Source organism: Hetaerina americana, unplaced genomic scaffold, assembly GCF_022747635.1.
Source record: "Hetaerina americana unplaced genomic scaffold, ioHetAmer1.1.p SCAF_3, whole genome shotgun sequence".
Lineage (NCBI taxonomy): Eukaryota > Metazoa > Arthropoda > Insecta > Odonata > Calopterygidae > Hetaerina > Hetaerina americana.
In genome coordinates this window covers 68,737,403-68,755,997 of record NW_027286874.1, presented here as the reverse complement: position 1 = coordinate 68,755,997, position 18,595 = coordinate 68,737,403, and the positions used below count along the sequence as shown (strand labels likewise).

Sequence of the window (18,595 nt, the reverse complement as noted above, 5' to 3'; positions counted from 1 at the left end):
CTCAAAGGAATCAACCAAGTGAATGAGTTATTGAGGAGAAGCAATCCAAATTACTCGATTCAGTAAACTGAATCATTCAGCCCTCCGCTGATGAGTATTGAAAAGACCAAGTGAGCAACATTGGTGATGGCAAAAGAATTAAATGAAGTATTTTTATGGGCACAATCAAAATTACAACCATGTTAAAGAAGAACACCTCCATGTCATTGTTCCCGTGCAGTGATTAAATACTTTGGAAAGAAAGGTATGAAAGCAAAGGAAATCAAGTGGACTTTCAGAATACTCTGGGGGACTCAGCTCCTTCATATTCAACTGTTGCCAAGTGGACAAACAAGTTTAAGTTTGGTCGGGACAGCTTAGATGATGATCTGCATAGTGCTCACACAAAATGGGCTACTCCAGAAATTACTGCAAAAGTGCATAAAATGGTCATGGAGTGAAAGTGTGAGAAATCACTGAAGCTGTAGGGATGTCATCTGAATGGGCATATTACTTTTTAATGGAATTGGATATAAAAAATATCCGCTAGATTGGTGCCGCGACTCTTGATGCAGGATTACAAACATATCAGAATGGAAATTTCTGAACAATTTTTGGCCCGTTTTTAGAGCAACCAACAAGATTTTCTGCGCCAGTTGGTGACCACAGATGAAACTTGGGTCCACTACTATACCCCAGAGACAAAACAACATTCAAAGCCGTGGAAACATGTTGATTCATCACCAACAAAGAAAGCAAAGGCAATACAGTTGGCTGGAAAGGTGATGGCTTTAGTTTTTTGGGATACCAAAGGTATTCTACAATAGATTATCATCCCACTTGTCAAACAAATACTGGATAGTGTTACACTAACCTTCTGGGCCAACTACAGCAATATATATATACGAAAAAAGACCAGGTTTGGTAAATTAGAAAGTCATCTTTCTTCAAAACAATGCATGCCCACACACAAGTTTCATTTCCGTGGCAAAACTACGCAAACTAAGATAAAAATTTTTGTCACACCCGCCTTATTTGCCTGATTTGGCTTCATCAATTTCCATCTTCCCCAAGCTCAAAATTTTCCTTCGTGGTTTGAGATTTTCTTCTAACAAACAGCAGAAGGAGACAGGTATTTTGCAGACCTGAAGGAATCTAATTTTCTAGATGGGATCAAGGCATTGTAACATTGCTGGACCAAGTGTATTAGTGTACAGGGAGATTACATTGAAAAATAAAAAAGTTTCACGGAGGTAATTTCTATTCCATTCGGAGAACTTTTCAAATCACCCTCTACCATCCCAAAAAAAAAAAAGTAGCAGTATATAAGCAAACCCAATTAATGGAGAAGGCCTGAATGTATGTTTTCGGAAATAACTATTAAAACAAAAAAATCTGCATGGGTGTTATTTACAGGCCTCCAAAAATTGCTCACCTGTCTGACATCGATAAAGTAATATCGAACTATGTCAATGAATAGGTACATTTCATAATCACAGGGGACTTCAATGACAATTTTAATTCAAATGTAAGCTCCTATGATACCACTTATCTCCGGAACACGTTTAACACTTCTAACATGTTTAATATCTGACCACTTGAGCCAAAAAATGCAACTAAAACATCCTCAACATGGATTGATTTAGCTATCACATTTAATCCTGAAAAAGTAGTTTCCCATGGTCATCTTACTGCAGCTGGCATCTCCTTCTATGACTTAATCTGCATAGTCTAATCACTCAATAGCCCAAAAATTAAGCAAACCTTTATTCGTAAATGTAACTCGAATCTTATAAATGATTATGATTTACTTATTTCTGCTGAATCACTTCCATGGTGCAAAATTGAGTATTTAAATGATGTCAAAGAAAAAGTTGAAGTTTTCAATCCTTTCCTAATCCAATTGCTGGAAACATTCGCTCCTGAAAGAACTACACATGTTTATAAACCACTTGCACTATAGCTGACACCAGACGTAAGAAAATTCATGGCTGCATGCGATACAGTTTTCCACGCTTTTAAGAAATCAAAAAAACATAGAAATAAAGCTAAGCAGGAGATAAGAATTGCAAAAATGAGATATTTTTACTCACTTACTAGCAAAAGGGAACAGCCTAATAACCTCTGGAGTAAACTTAAATCTGTTGGAATAGGTAAAAACAAAAATTCACCTCTACCCTCTTCAGTGTTGCACAACATATTGAACAATAAATTCACCTTGCTACATAACACATTGGATACTTTGAAAAAACCAGTACTCTCCAAACACTCCACAATAAACTAAATAAATATATACCACCTGCTACTACATTTTAATTTGTCCCGGTAACACAATTTTAAGTTTGAAAGACATTATGAAAAATTAAATCCACAGCAAAAGAGTCGATTGGAATTCTTATTCTTCTTCTGCATAAATTAACTCCTGTCATACTTCCATGCATCACAAATATTTTCAACTTCTTGTTATCTCAGGAAACATTTCCTTCTTTTTGGAAATATGCATTAATTTCACCAATCCCAAATAAATTAAAAACCACAACTCCATATTAACGACCAAGTGGCTTCCTACCTATCTTATCCAAAGCACTACAGAAATTTGTTCATGAATAAATCATAGACTCTTTATGTATCAGCATAATATTCTAGATGTATTTCAATCTAGCCTCCACAAGGCTCACAGCACTTTTACGGCTTTGGTAAGAATAACTGATGACCTACTACAAGCTATGGATAAAAAGATGGTCACAATTCTTTTCCTACTTGATGTTAGCAACATATTTGATTCCACTGACAAAGATGGACTAATGCTAAAATAATTTGTCGTGGATTTTTATGAACAGTCACTGCATGGATTTCCACTTACCTCTCAGGGCACCGACAAAGAATGATGGCTGATGACATTTACTTTTCATGGCTCGATATATCGTGCAGTGTCCCGCAGGGCTCAATCCTGGGGCCACTACTATTCTTGTTGCACATTAATAACATTTCTCTATTGCTTCCATACTCCAAAAATCACCTGTATGCAGATGATCTCCACATATATCTAAGTACCACAATCAATAACCTTCCTCTCACCACACAACAAATTGATGCTGGCCTCCATTACATAACAAGATAGAGCACATAAGACTTCATTTGCCTAAATTCACATAAAACGCAAGCTATAGTGATTGGATATCCTAAACTGCTAAAATCTATCGCTGTATTTCAACCACTCAACTTGTATCTTAAAGGCACACGCATTACATTTAAGAATGTTACCACAAATCTAGTTTTCCTTATAGATCGAAGTTTCTCATGGTGTTCACAAGTTTTTAAAACTTGCAGAACTGTCAATCAATACCTCCGCTTCCTTAGGAAATATCAATATGTTTTGTCCATCATATCAAAAAACAGATAGTTTCCTCTCTCATTATTTCTCACTTTGATTGTGGTGACATAGCGTATCAGGACCTTTCAAACAAGCTGTCAGTAAAACTACCAAGGGCATTTAACTCATACAGATGCTTCATTTACAATTTGAAAATTGCATATCACATTACAGAATACTTTAACAAACTAAATTGACTATTTCTGGAATCTCACAGGAAACTCCACATGCTGTCCTTACTCTATCAAATAATAAATTATTAAACCCCTCAGTATTTTACCAATGACTTCAATATCCTTGTATCATAGAGTAAACACCATAGGTAGTCATAAACTCGTTATCTCTCATCAAAAAGCAGCTACATACAACCAGTCATTTGCAGTCACAGCATGTCATCAATGGAATGAGCTATCATCCATTATAACTAATGCACCACCTCTCCCATCATTCAAATGCACACTTCATATACCACTAATTTCCCAGCAAACTAACCAGTAAAAATCCAGCTGTAAACAGACTTTGAGACCCTTCCTTTTTCTTTTGCTGAAGCATCATACTTGGTATTGGCATTTGTAAATATAAACAGGAATATTGTTTGCATGCATTGGTACATCTATCTAGTGTTGTGCGTCTTGTTTGTGTGTTTGTTGAATATATTGTGTTATAGTTATTAATTCACCAGGCAACTAATATGTTGTGTTGCTGTATGTTAGTGCTAAGATATTATGTACAGGGTTCGTCCGGAATATAAGTGTACTGACTCCTGGGCTGGGCGCGCCGCTCCAGGTGCGCCCAGCACCGCTCTGACGGGCTGCGATTGGAGGGGGGTATGTTGGCAAGCGACGCTGAAAAAGGCAGTCGGCTCTGAGCTGTGGTGTAGTGAGGAGCTCTGTTAACGTGAACCTCCACGCTCGACCCACGTCACGGAACGCGATGCCGAAGTTTTTGGAGCAGCATTATTCCATCAAATTTGCGGTAAAGCATGGGAAATCGTCTACCGAAACTGTCGGTATGATTAACCAGGCTTACGGGGAGTCAGCCATGTCCAGAAACATGATCTTTCGGTGGCACAAGATGTTCGTGGAGGGTAGAGAAGAGGTCGACGACGAGTCTTCGAGAGGTTCCCGATGATGCCTTCGCGGGAGCGTTCCAGGAATGGGAATGCCGCTGGAACAAGTGTATCGACTCACAAGGGTCCTGTATGTATCACCTGTATGTATTATATTATGGCTATTGGTGTATAATTTGTGAAATTCATCAGTAAGTTCAATAATGCAAATGTGTGATGAGGGATTAAGTAGTAGAAGAGACTCTATAGTCTCAATCTTGCCCCAAAAGAAAGACGACTATCTATCCATCCTGCCATCTCTTCCTACCTCTTCCTACAGACTTTCATCCTGGGATGAATGCAGAGCTATAGAGAGTGGATTTTTGTATTTATACATGCAGTTTAAGGGTGCATTTTAAGCATTTATATGATAATGGCATAAAGAGTAAAAGTGAGCCTAAAATATGGATTTGATAGTGAGCCTAAAAAATAGATTTGATGCTGAAAATGACTCCAGAGAAGCTGGTATACGAAAAAAAGAGGTTATAATGGCTGTAAGAATTATGAAAAATGGAAAAGGTGCAAGTTACAAGGTAAATAAAGAGAAAAGGTGAAGTGGGAGCACAAATTGGCTCATTAAGTGTAACAAAATGGATCACAATGCAATATCTTCTCCTCTTTCCCTCTGTATTGTAAGGGTGGCAAAAACATGCAGGCATGACATGTATTAAAGACAATTAGAATACTTAAGTAATCAAGTAACATTTCAAATCATAAATGCAGAATTAAGCTTATTACTCTAAGGCTATCACAACTACCAATATCATGGACAGCAAATTACATAATTGCAAGGTAATTTTTTCTATAGTAATACAATGCCTCAAGTTGCCATCCCCACTAATATTACTTTTTAAAGGAAGCACTCTAGGTGTTTCTCAAAATTATTTTAACCAACATAAATGTCGTCGATTAGCACTTTCAGTTTTATCCCTAAATGCCTGACCCTATCTATGCACACAAATCTATGCATCTGTTGACCTTTTCTTCTCCCATATGACTGCAATTGAGTAATCTTTTTACTATTCATAAGCAAGAAAAAACGCCACAAACCTGGGACTTCTTGCCAGCTGGAGTCCACTGCACAGAGGGAGAAGGTATGGCAATACGTAAAAAGTCATCAGGAAGTTGTCCAACTAGAGGAGGCTCCCATCCGTGAATAACTCGTAATGGAATTTTTTCTTCTGCATCAGTCTCACCCACAGCGCCACTTTGCTCCACCATTTCAGCTCCATCTTCTTTATCAGAGGAACTGTCACCATTTGGTCCTGTCCTGCAGTGACCATCTCGTTCCTCGGTTTTCCTCGGAGAAGATGCTGTTGATGTAGCTGGCGATGGGATAAGTTGTAGGTTTGGTGGCTCCCTAAAAAGAGAGTAAAAATATCAATTAAAAGCTATGATTTCTTAATAAAATAAGCTCATTTATCATCTCGTACATCCTAGGCCAATTTCAACACACAAGAAACCTGTCCTACATTAAGTCAAAGTCTTTTACTGATTCCTAAATACAGTGAGACCTCTCAATTATCAGCGCCAATGAATGGTGATACATGGATAATTAAAAAACATGACTAACTGAAATACATGGAAAATCTAGTCTTCATATAAACAGACAGAGGTACACATATAATCTCCTTTTAATTCCATTTGATTAATTCAACTTTTTTTAGCAATAGATAGTAATTTTTCAATTTTTTAGTGATTTTGAAGCATCAAATTATAGCTTCATAAGAAAACAGTGTTACTGGAATTAGTTGCATGTGTATTGGGTCAGAAAACTTTGGTGGAAGGGGCTCACAAGAAATTTCATCATGTGTTTATAAATATTTGACCATGGCTAAACTAAGGGGGAAAACAAAACTTATTTGCTGGTCAGATAACTATGCAGGTCAGAACAAAAACCATTTTAAGTTGGCGATGTACCTAGTCCTAATAGCAAATGATTTCTTTTCTGAAATTTTCCACAAATTTCCAGTGAAAGGGCATACTTTTCTCAGCTGCAACAGAGATTTTGCATTGATTGAGAAGAGGAAAAAAGTTTGCCAGGCTCACACTCTGAAAGATGTTGCCATAGTAATTACAAGTGCAGCCCATAAGAATCCATTTATACGTATGACTGAAGAAGAGTTTAAGATTTCAAGACAATAGCCAAGGTCTTCCTGAATAGAAAGAAGCTCAGAATTTTTTTCAGGAGTATTTTCAGCACATACACATAGTAGGTAATGTTAACTGTCTGTCTTTGAGGAACAAACTCCTCATGGACCACTCCTTTACTATCAAAAAAGACAAAGAGTGTTGTTTTCACTTTTGATTTACTAATTCTCCCCTTTTTCGGCTTGGAGGACCGGCGTGCCACTCAAAGCTTTGGCGTTTTGTTCCTAGGGCTTATTAAAAAGCCCAGGTTTCATGACCAGGGATGACGCTATCCAAATAATCAGCTTCATTTTCAATACATGTGCAAAAGTTCACTTGAAATTTCCACTCGGTTAGTCTTTTGGTTGTTAGACAACACCTTTGGCACACACCATACACAATTGCAAAACTATTTCCTTGACCAGGACTACTGTTCGAAGAGAAGTAATGCAGAAATACAAAGTCACCAGCAACCACTACTGAAATTGTCAAAAAGAATATTACTACACTGTCATTCGTTACTCACTTGGCTTTAGATGGTGAAACAGTACTCCCAGTAGGAACAGAAGATGCCGAAGCTGCTGAACTCTGAGCATGCCGGTTTGGTGAGTGACCAGATGACACCAAAGCTGATGGGATAGGGGGAGGGCCTCCTTGTTGAGCAGTGCTCGTTTGTTGGTTTTGGGGTAGGGAAAGGAGAGGAGATGCCGTTGATGTCGGCCGAAGCTGGCATGGATGCAAGGGTTGGCTGGGAGTGGCCTTAATGGAAGGCATAGCTGATGTTGCAGATGTGGGCACTGCTGTGGAAGATGCCTGAGATGTCCACTGCTGTTTCTCTTTTTTTTCCATTTCATTCCGCAACCTTTCATTTTCATTATCTGTGCTCATTGCAAGCAGCTGGTCTATGGTTGCATCCACGGCACCTTGGTTGGCACGAAGCACAGCCTTCAAAAATTTGAGAGAAACCACACCAGCTCATTACAATCGTGGAAACACATTGAAGTTGCTGATTAATATCACACTATATAAGGATACTTTAACAAATGTGTCAGCTAAAAATCATATACTTAGAATTTGCCTGCCTTTTGTTACAGTCAACTTAAAAGACTTTGAAGAAGTGGATAAATGATTAGAATCTTCCAGTGAAATAACCTGACCTGTTATTGTTCATAATCAACTTGATACAAGGCTGGTTTTAAGGATTTTCCATTTCTTTCTTTTCCCTCGAGGATAACTCACATCAACCATCGTGTAGTTGCTTGTTGGAGCTTGCTCTTGTCTGAACTAAAATTTTTTAAATACATAAACAAAAAAATTAAAAATGAGGAGAAATGAAAGTGCTCTCAAATAATTCCAAAAATTCAAATAATTTCAAAAATAAGAAACAAAATTTAAGGTTAGTAAGTGGAAATCTAAGACCTCTACAACAATTTACAAAAACTATTATTTTTTAAATATCAGATCATACACAAAATCCACACAATTAACAAAGTAATAGCTTAACTACAATGTTATAACATCTATAAAGCATTTCTTATCACAAAAAGAGGAAAAACTAAAGTTATTAGTAATCTAAAATACTCTAATAACATGAAAATGAACAGAATAACACTGTTTAATATTTATTCCATATGATTTACTCATACATTTTCTTATATCTATACAATATACTTAATTTTTGAATTTACTAAATACATTAAATATAGCTATATTTTCAAGCAATAATACATACTGAATTTTATCTTAGGAATCACTTAATTTATCCATTGAAAACAAAATGTCGCCTACCTTGGAATATATTTGCATGAAAATAAGGTTATAATATAAAGCTCAAGAGAGAAAATTCATAATTTGACAGGAAAACCTTACACCTGTCAATTGAAAAATCAGTGTTATTCCAGTCCCTATCCTCCAACGATTCATTTTGCACCACATAACACTAGCTATAAGGGTGCTAATTACAGTTTGTTTTGGGTACTCTCTGATAGTTTGAAGACTAGATCTCACATAAGAAATCTTCAAAAAAAAGGAGACTAAAAAATCAGTCTGTTAGACACAGATTTTATGATGTAAACAATACAAAAAAATTTGGAACTGATTTTTTTAACTTTGCTGCTCCACATACTTTTGGGACGATATAAAAAAAATATGGAGGTATTCCATCTATGCAGTACACTGTAATCTCATTGACAGTAGGTCACATTGGCAGTTCCTCATGCACCTCAAATTTGTGGCAAATTTAAATACTCTATGACAGGCTTCCATGTTTATATACATGAACCAACTGCAGGGATTAAAAAAGCAGAAACAAACAGTACTTTCCAGTTCTTTACAATGTTTTTTCAAAAACTGTTCTTGCAACCACAAAAAAATTAAAATTGTAGAATATACCAAGAATGCATAAAAACTTTTCAAAAAAGTTTAAATTTCCAAAAAAGCACTAATTACTAGACACACGTTACAGGTATATGAATTGCACATCCTCATTTGGTGGTTATCTCAGTGATGTCAACTCCCCTTTTCAAGAACGTCCAATTTTAAGAAGCAGACTCAATCGAATTGGAAAGATACAGCTGCAGAGGGAAAGTCAACCGATTGTATTTGATTAAGTTTTCTCGGGTCTTCCTCCAGGTCAGGGGTTCCATATTGGCTGACATTTCAATGCTCCACTTGTGCATCATCCTCAGGGTAGAAGAGTGCCACTCTGCATTTGGCCTTCTTATATACGTAGAGACATGTACATTGGAGAGACCAGGTTAAAGGACCATTGAAACCAAGTTAAAGGAACACCAAAGACACCTATGGCTAGGGCACTTGGAGAAATCAGCCATTGCTGAACACAGCATCGGGATGGATCATTCCATTAACTTTGATGGGACAAAGTTACTTGCCCGCACCGGTAGTTATTGGGATCAAATAATTAAAGAAGCAATTGAAGTAAGAATGACGAGATGTAATTTCAACAGGGACTCCGGTTATTCCCTCAGTAACGCGTGGAAAATAGTGCTGATGAAGGTTAGAAAAGGAAGGAATATAACACAATTCCATGGCGACCAACCGGGAGGCTCCTCCACAATGGACCAATCACAAGTCATATGACATATGGGTTCATGTATATAAGACAGCCAAATGCAGAGTGGCACTCATATACCCTGAGGATGTTGCACAATTCGAGCATCGAAACGTGAGCCAATATGGAACCCCTGACCCAGTGGAAGATCCAAGAAAACTTCATTTAGCCAGGAAAGTACCAGATCTGATTGTATTCTCTCCCATGACGGAATTTCACCCCTAGATCATCAGTGGTATTTTCTAACTTCAGCACTCATATCTATCAAAAAGCATTCATCTCTCCGAAAAGGGTAGGAAACGAGAGAGAGAACAAGTGACTCACCCTTCTCGCCACCATTACCTAAAGCAGACTCACCCTTATGTATTAGGGCCCTGCTATTAGATGCCTCACAAATGACTCTGATGAATGCAGATATATAATCATTGTTATTCCTAAATATATGCTTGAATTCTGGGTAAGATTTCATTACACTTGAGAATTTAAAAATCAATATATATTTTGCATAAATTCAATCCACTTTTAAAAGTAACAGTTTTTACTTCCTGTTAACATGCTTATTGAAAACAAAATATTTTGTACCTAAGTTAGGCAACTTTACGAATCAGATTTTCACTACCACAATATTCAACTCAATGGATGGTTTAGGAATGTGCCTCATGAACAATTGATTCAGAGTATCTGCATTCCTCTTCCACAATTAAACCACAACTCTTAAAAGCATAAATCCAACCCCCCACATAAGAATTTTTTAATGGTTTACTGATAATCCATTCCATTTATTCCAGTTTAACCTTCTGCATTAAACTCCATGCTCCCCTTCCCCTCTTATTATATTTACCAAATATAGCATTACCAACACACAAAGCTCCAAATCTGTATTCAACCCAGGAACAGAATGTAACTTTTTGTGCTGTTGAGAAATTTATTTTCAACTGATGTGTATCCTAAAGGAAAATTCAAGACCTTTCAATATTGTCTTTGCATACAGCCTATTTTGTTAATTCTGAGAATGGGATCCAATACACATGCATGTGATTCAAATAATACATAATTAAATCATGCACATCAAACAAATATATAACTACAAAACAAAGCACAAGAGCACTTTCTCAGCAATGTTAATAATTAAAATGTGTTAAGGCATAAAGATCAAAATACTATATTGAAAATCATTTAACTACACAATTATAAATCATGCTCTAAGAATTGACTGCATAGTTATTTCATTATCACAACACTAAGGATTAAGGTAAGGATAAAGAAGTTTTTTTGTAATCCATAAAGAGTTTTCGGCCCAGCAACAGGTAATACAAGGTTTCTGTGGTTTTAATCTCATAAAATCTTTGAGAAGAAAAAAGCAGCAGCACAAGAGGAGCAATCTAGTTAGAATGAATAGGTATGTGTAATGTTAAGATGATGTTGAGGACAGGAAAATTAGTAAATATAAAACAACAGATGGAAAAAGGAAACAGGAAGGGTAGAATGAAAGAAGCAAGGTGGAAGATACAGTGAGAGGATAGGAAAAGTTAACAAAGGAAGTGTGAACCTGGTGTGCTAAACAGGAAGGTGAAAGCACCGTCAAGAATGAAGAGGGGAAAATTCTTGCAAAAAATCAAAGATTAGTCAGGTTGAACCAGGGAAGCTTCAAGAGAGATGGAAAGGATACATAGAGGAACTAAAAGGTAAAGATATTAGGCCAGCAAACTTAGACATTGTAAGAGAATATGATGTAGATGAGGATAGCCTAGATCAAGACATAGGTACTTGATTGCAAGCTATAAAGGGCATTGAAGGATTTGAAATTGAATAAGGCTGCAGGATATACAACATCATAGAACTACTTAAGTTTTTTTTAAGTTTAAGTACTTTTTTAGCTGTTCTCAATAACATATTTCCTGTTTACCCAACATTATCCCAACTAACATGGCCTTCAAAATCCACATGGTTTAAAAGAATGCTGGAGTTATATTTTTTACGGACTTATTTGTAGCATTGGTTTGCGAGGAATTTTGTTAGAAGATTTTGTATTCTTATCCCAAAAAATAAAAGTAATTATATGAGAGGACTACAGGACAATAACTTTGATATTGAACATAGTTGAAGTTGTTCTCAGGATCACCATTAAGAGGATTGAGAGGACAAATGATCACTTAGGGAATGATCAGTTTGGGTAGAGAAAGGGGAGAGGAACGTGTGATGGCACAGCAGGATTGAAGTCACCAATGGAAAGGAACGTAGGATTAAAATTGAGATGAATTTGTATGTTCCATAGATTTAAAGAAAGCATTCAATGGAGGAAAATAGGTAGAATTAGTGAATGCATAGCAGCAAATAGGAGTAGATCAGAGGGATAGGTGACATATCTGGATCCTTTACAACATGCCTCAGACTACTCAAGTGCGAGTGATGGATAGAGTTAGGATGGACAGTGTTAGAAAGAGTGGTTAGACAAAGGTGGCCATTAACACCTCTGCTTTTCAAAATATATACGGAGGAAATGGTTCAAGAGGCATGAGAAGAACTGAAGATAGGAGTGAAAGTCAGAGACTATTCATAAAATCAGTTAGGTTTGCAAATGATCAAGCTTTAGTTTAGGCAGTCAGCCAAGGAGAGCCAAAGGGCAAGCATTGCTGAGTACATTGAAAATTGAGAGCAATAAGTATAGAATGAGAACAAATGATAACATATTGGCATTGTTGGGGAGGAGAAATACAAAGGAGACAGGAATGATAAAATATGGCATGCTCTTATTCTGCATGGTATGTTGGAGGCTGTGAGAGAGGGGAACAAATAGTCCAGTGAGGAAGGGGTAGGAATAGGATAGGCATATTGGACAGAATGAAGGAGAGCCCAGGTTCTAAATCCCAGAGGTGGCAGATAATTTTCTGTGGTATCCCGATCCCTACTTGAGATGCTTTGTGGAGAACACTTTGAGTGAGCATGCCATCCGTCAGATGGGACATTAAGCTGCAAACCCCTTGGCACCTTTCATTAAGAGTAGGCTAATGATGATGTCGGGTTTCTATCCACCTTTCATCCTTTCCTGTACATCCCTAATGGTGCATATGACCTCAGCTGTTGGTCGCCTCCCCTAAAACAACTACTACAGAAAGAAGAGACAAAGGAAGTGTGCGGGATTGAAGATGGACTTACTGCAGTGTCTGATGTCAGGGTATATTTTGTTAGGAGGCAAGGAAATGTATCAATGTACTGTTATATAGCCTGCGTCCATCCAAAATCTACCTTAATCGATAGAATCATATCAATGGTGTGTTCTTAGATTGGCATAAACAGACAGAATGAATACCAATGATATCAGGTTAACAAGATAAGACATTGATTAGTAGATAGGTTGATGCAGAAAATAGCTACTAATTCCTACTCCAAGTTGCCACTCCCCCTGACTTTCAATATTTTTATGACAGTTTAATTAGTATTCCATCAAAATTTATTTCCCCATCAGCTTTAATTGGCTTTGGTTTATTTAGAATTTCTCAAATAAAAGATTTAATAATTTTTTTAGCTGTTCTCAATAACATATTTCCTATTAACCCAAAATCATCCCAACTTACATGGCCTTCAAAATCCACATTTTCTGTCTTTTCTGAATTCCAATAAACAATATACTCATTTCTCCCCCGTAAGTAACATTTCCTCATCTATCTTTCTCTCTGTACCACTCATCTGCCCACCCTTATCCACTCACTTATGCACTCCAAATCATATTCCAAGATATATAAGCCTTTACATGTACAGCCTTTTTAAGGTCATGAAATCAATGCCTTCCTCTTTGAAAATGTTCCATTTTCTATAGAAAATATTCTCCTAATACTAAAATAAAAATTAAGACCATTTTCTTCCAAAATTCACGCTTAATCTACAGGTACATGATGCAGGTACACCTGATATAGATTACCTCTTCCATTAACATTAACTTAAACCCTACTTCATTAATGCTAACTTAGCAACCCCTCATTTTACAGAAGACCATAACTTTTGTTGACACATTGAGCAAAGCAATACACCACTTATTCAGAGAGAAATCAGGTGTTCATATACTATAGTTCCAAATCGCTACAACATCCGAAAAAACTGTTAAGTTTCTGTGATAAGAATTTACACAAATGATATCAATTCATCAAGGTTTCCATTGAATGATGTAGTTAGAAGTTCTCTTCTCTTGAGTTACTGGTGAGAGCATGGATACCAGTATCAGACACTGACTTTCAACATTATTGAATGATTTTTCCAGATTTCCATCAACACTTTTTATCAATACATCAAAAAATGTCAGGTGTTATTTCAATGTGCACAGTGGATTAAATAAATTTATTCGCTCATGGTGGTGCTGTAGGAAATTATCGATTAAGACAAAGACAATCCATAAGACAAAGATATCACCGATATAAGTATCTGGACATTGTTTTATTTTATTTTAGGATGTCATAGGGATCGCTTAAATTCATAATTGGATGGAAATTCCTCGATTAATGCTTTTTTGCCATCACTATATAGTTAAAACAACACAATAAATAATAGAGTTCCTAATTTTTTATGCTGCAAGTCACATCTAAATCTACCAATAATAGAAACTTACTACCAGTAGCTTGTTACTTCTGGACCCTGGTTCTACATGAATGTGTTACTAATTACATTTGGGTACATCTAATCATGTGGTGGTAGTAGAAGTCTGTAGCTGAACATTTGATTCCTCCAACTATTTCTATCCAAGCAATGAACTTAAGACTAGTTTATTGAAAACTAAAATAACATCAAAAGTGACAACATAGCACACCAGTAAGGGAGGCAGGTGGTATATTGCCCTAGTCAGACCACCTCTGTTCCATGTCACACTGGAAAAACCGAACAAATTTCCAATTTCAATCCCCTATTATTCAGTCATTCCAGGATATTCAGCTCTCAAAAATGTTCAATATCATCTACATGTGAAACTTTTATCCCTACTTACCCTGAAACCAACTTGAAGTGTTTTGTGGAGAGCACTAAGTGACTACGTCATCCGTTAGATGGACTATTAACTGCTGACCCCTTGGCACCTTTCAATAAGAGTAGGCTAATGCCAACACCTGGTTTCTCTTCACCCTTGCTCGTTTCCCATCCATCTCTGATGGCGCAAATGACCTCAGCTGTCATCCACCTCACTAAAACAACTACTACTCTTATCCTTCCTGAATTATGAAAATTCTTATTTTTTTAGGCACCCTCACATTTATTTTGCATGAATTGGGAACCTCAAGATTGATATTCTATTGCATGTAAACCTATTTTTCCCTCATTTGCTGGAAGCCATTCATCACCCTTCATATTTATACCTAGCCAAAACAGGAGCCAGTTCAAGAATGAGAAAGATAAGAAAGAATATACTTTTATAGCAGCAGCTCTCAGACTGATTGCTGATATCATGGTGAAGGCTTTTATGAATACCTAAACCAATACCTGAGAGTGAAAAGATGCCACACAGTGATGAAGAAGGCTCTCATTAAAGGAAAACAACAAGAATCTCTTATTTCACTTATTCATGGGCCTCTCAGGGTGAACCACATCATTTTGAGCAACAAGAAGTAAATGGTCTAGCACAAGATCCTAAGGTAACCTAACATTAACAAGGTTCTAGCATCATGAATACAGGAAGGGATCCTGTTGAATGAAAGCAACAGCATTCAAAATCAGAAACGAAGCACTTTCTTTCCAATCCAGGTTTAAGGATTAAAAGTTTCAAATGTTATTTTGTCACTAGATTGAAGACTACATAGTTATGGGTACAATGTATAACATAAAAGAAAAGGGCCAGTTTATTTACTTGTCAAAGTTCAGCTTGCAGGTAAATGTGGTTTTTACCTTAGTTTTTGATACCCAAATTCAAGACCTGCATTTGAACAAAGAACTCACTGACTGGTAACCATTAAGAAAAGGGTCACAAGTTAACAATATGTCACATCAGATATGCATAAAGTTTTTTGTTTCAAACTGATTTTTTTAACATGACGAAAATGACTTCCATGATATTGTAAGTCTTTCGGTAAGATCATCAATATTGTATATTGATGATCCGGTAGAGTACACTCTGCTACTAACCTCAAGCCTCTATGTTTGAATCCCATTTAAGGTGAGTTGTGTTTCCTGTGAGTGTTTTCAAATAAGAAAGTCATGCTAGGAGATGATTTTAGCATATCTAAAATTAAAAATGAACTACTGAACAATCCACTCACTCAGTAAATATTATTCACCCTGAAATAAAATAATACACTTTGTTCCATTTATTTCAAAAATACCACAAACAGCGAGTGACCAGGCACCTTGACATCCATCAGCTAACACTATGCTAGCATAAGGCACTGCCTTGAGTGCTTTTTGCAAACCTGTAATGACCATTTATCGATTCATTTTGATTAGTTTGACAGATGACGTCTCCCCTTTAAATAATGCACTGCAATTCAAAACATTAATGATTTGGTCTGTAACATTCACAGCACATTCTTTCAAGCTCTCGACCTGAAGTTCTTCAGACAAGTTTCATGCACCAATACGCCTGGGTCTGAGAGAGGATTGTTGGGAGCAAAACCCATGTTGGAAGCAATAGCCAATCAAATTTAAAGTTGGTTATCTCAGATGATAAATTTTATAAATTTAGAAAACGTTTTAAAATATATACATATACATTTGCATCCAAACCCATGTCATCCTTTGGCAAATTGAATAATAGACTATTGCAATTTGGTATCCGCACATTGTGAAAGAAGTGCACAAATATTTTAACAACAGTAGCAACACTTGTGCTAAGTCCCCGAGTAATTTTCTTCGCATATATTCAGTGTTCCTTATTCAGTGGAAGGTATGTACTCCACACTTGCATCATAGCTTTGAATCATATGAATTATAAAATACTTAAACCACAGATTTTTACAGTGCAATTACATCACCATTAAAAGCAATGAATGATTTCCATTCAAGCATTTGCACCCCTCTTAAGTGAAGTGCACTTTGGTTCACGGGGCGGTCTATTTTTTTGTCCAGATTGTAGAGTATGCCAAAATAGCTGCAATAAGTTTATCTGTGTATTAGCTGTTATTCATCTGTCATTATTTGCACCGGCTTGCATTGAAGCTTGAATTGAAAGCAACTAAGGACTTCCGTTTGCGCTACAATCACCACACGATTCTGATTTTGTGAATGGAATGATAAAAAGTTGACACAGTTGATCGCAATCAGTTAATATTTACAAATCAAGTTTCTTCACCAATATGTTTTTCTAAATATTATATGCGAGTCACTTCACCAAATTACCTCAATTACATCATGATCCATTTCAGGAAACATGACTTTAAAGTCAGCCATAGCTTGATGAAACTCAAGTTGAGTAGTTTGCTGTTGAACAGCAGCCATTGTGGAAAGATTTCAATTTTTCAAATTAGCCAGATTCTTCACCTGTAATAAAAATGGTCTGTAGTTCACCAGGTCTTCGTGAGTAGTATTTAATCACTAAAATCGACAAAAATGATTTTTTTAACTTACCAGACCAAGTGTTTTTCTTAGGCCATACTATAAAACATAGTCCATTGGAGGAATTAAAAGTTTTGTAACAGTAGCTCTAAAAGCCTTAACTTGAGAAATAGTGTACTTAATAGCTTTTGCTTCTATGTACAAATAATGTGAATTCATATTTTGTACGCTGAGAAAAACTTTTACAATTGATGTTCAGCAGTGAGGGAAGAGCTATTCTCCTTGTTATACATTCTACTACAGAAAATAACGGTACAGTTACTTCTCCTTGTAAACATCAGAAGTGCCATCACTGCGAATCTGAAAAAAAGTAATAATAATAGATGTGTTATTCTGTCACCCTTCGACGAAAATAATGCTTTCTGTATTGAAAAGGCATATCCTACGGGTAATTTCCGTCACTGACTATTAATATATAATTAATATGAGCAATATTTCCAAATGCATTCTTGCCTAACAAAGAGATATCAAAAGAGTAGGAGTGTAATGCGGAAAATAAAATGAAAGAAGCATAAAAATTAAAAACGGTACACAAACACCAGATATTTCAGACATACTTCTGCTCAGTCGTAGGCCTATCCACAGAGCTTTAAATTGATGCATGACTACTAAAGACGGGTCCACTCTAAAAACTAATTCAATATTAATAAAACACAAAGACGCAGAGTCTTTTTCCGAACGTCCGCCTACTTCGGCAACTTCACGTGTAATGCTTAAATTCAAATTGCAGTCCGCTTTGAACGCTTATTTCATAAACTCTAAGGATATTCGATTTTTGCCGTCATTACTGCAGAATATATCACACTTACGATTATAAAAACACAGTAATTTTATAATAATCGTTCTGCATTCACTTATTTCCCAAAAAAATTAAAGCTGCAAGCAGAAGACGGAATTCTCATTGATTGGACAAACGGAACTACCAACATATCGATAATAATAAATTTTACTGAAGTAATTTCATCAATTTCTCAAATCAAAATCGAGATAATCACCGTCATCAATCACTGTTTTTTATTCTCTTATTAAGCATTTTTATTCTATTCTATACTTTGAACAATACTCCAACTAGTGCCAATGTTTTTTAAAGGAATGAGTTACCATTAAATGAAACGCTAATGATTTGAAAGGCCTCCGGGGGAAAATGCATTAATGCTTATAATATGACTATTTTTGATCATTTCGATTTCCAAAGTGTGTGCTAAGGATATATAAATAAAACACGAAAAGCTGACGAATCCACGTGCGATTTTAAGTAATAAACAATATGAATGCAAGGCCCAATATGACGTCATTAGAAAGATGCGAACACACACAGATGGCGTTCACAGTAGCGGTGGTTCAAATAGCATATTTAGGGGGACTGAATAATTCTAGATATGAGTTTTAAATAGTTTCAGTTAAATTAAAA

The 18,595-nt window shown here is 36.3% G+C and overlaps 1 protein-coding gene across 4 annotated transcripts in view; it reads right to left on the bottom strand.

Annotated features, from left to right (window-relative positions):
- Positions 1 to 18,098, bottom strand: part of LOC139690284 (CUE domain-containing protein 1) — a 35,759-nt gene extending 17,661 nt beyond the window's left edge. For 2 of the 4 annotated variants that reach the window (XM_071587639.1, XM_071587641.1), the window contains exons 1-5: positions 17,742 to 18,064; positions 17,197 to 17,484; positions 16,969 to 17,109; positions 7,117 to 7,535; positions 5,511 to 5,820 (exon numbers count right to left, since the gene is read on the bottom strand). In XM_071587639.1, the coding sequence (XP_071443740.1) occupies positions 5,511 to 5,820; positions 7,117 to 7,535; positions 16,969 to 17,067 (828 nt within the window). In that variant the 5' untranslated portion in view covers positions 17,068 to 17,109; positions 17,197 to 17,484; positions 17,742 to 18,064. Of the gene's footprint in view, positions 1 to 5,510; positions 5,821 to 7,116; positions 7,536 to 7,747; positions 7,875 to 16,968; positions 17,110 to 17,196; positions 17,485 to 17,741 lie in introns of those variants that run through there. The other 2 variants (XM_071587640.1, XM_071587642.1) reach the window with 2 other exon arrangements.
- Positions 18,099 to 18,595: the final 497 nt, after the last annotated feature.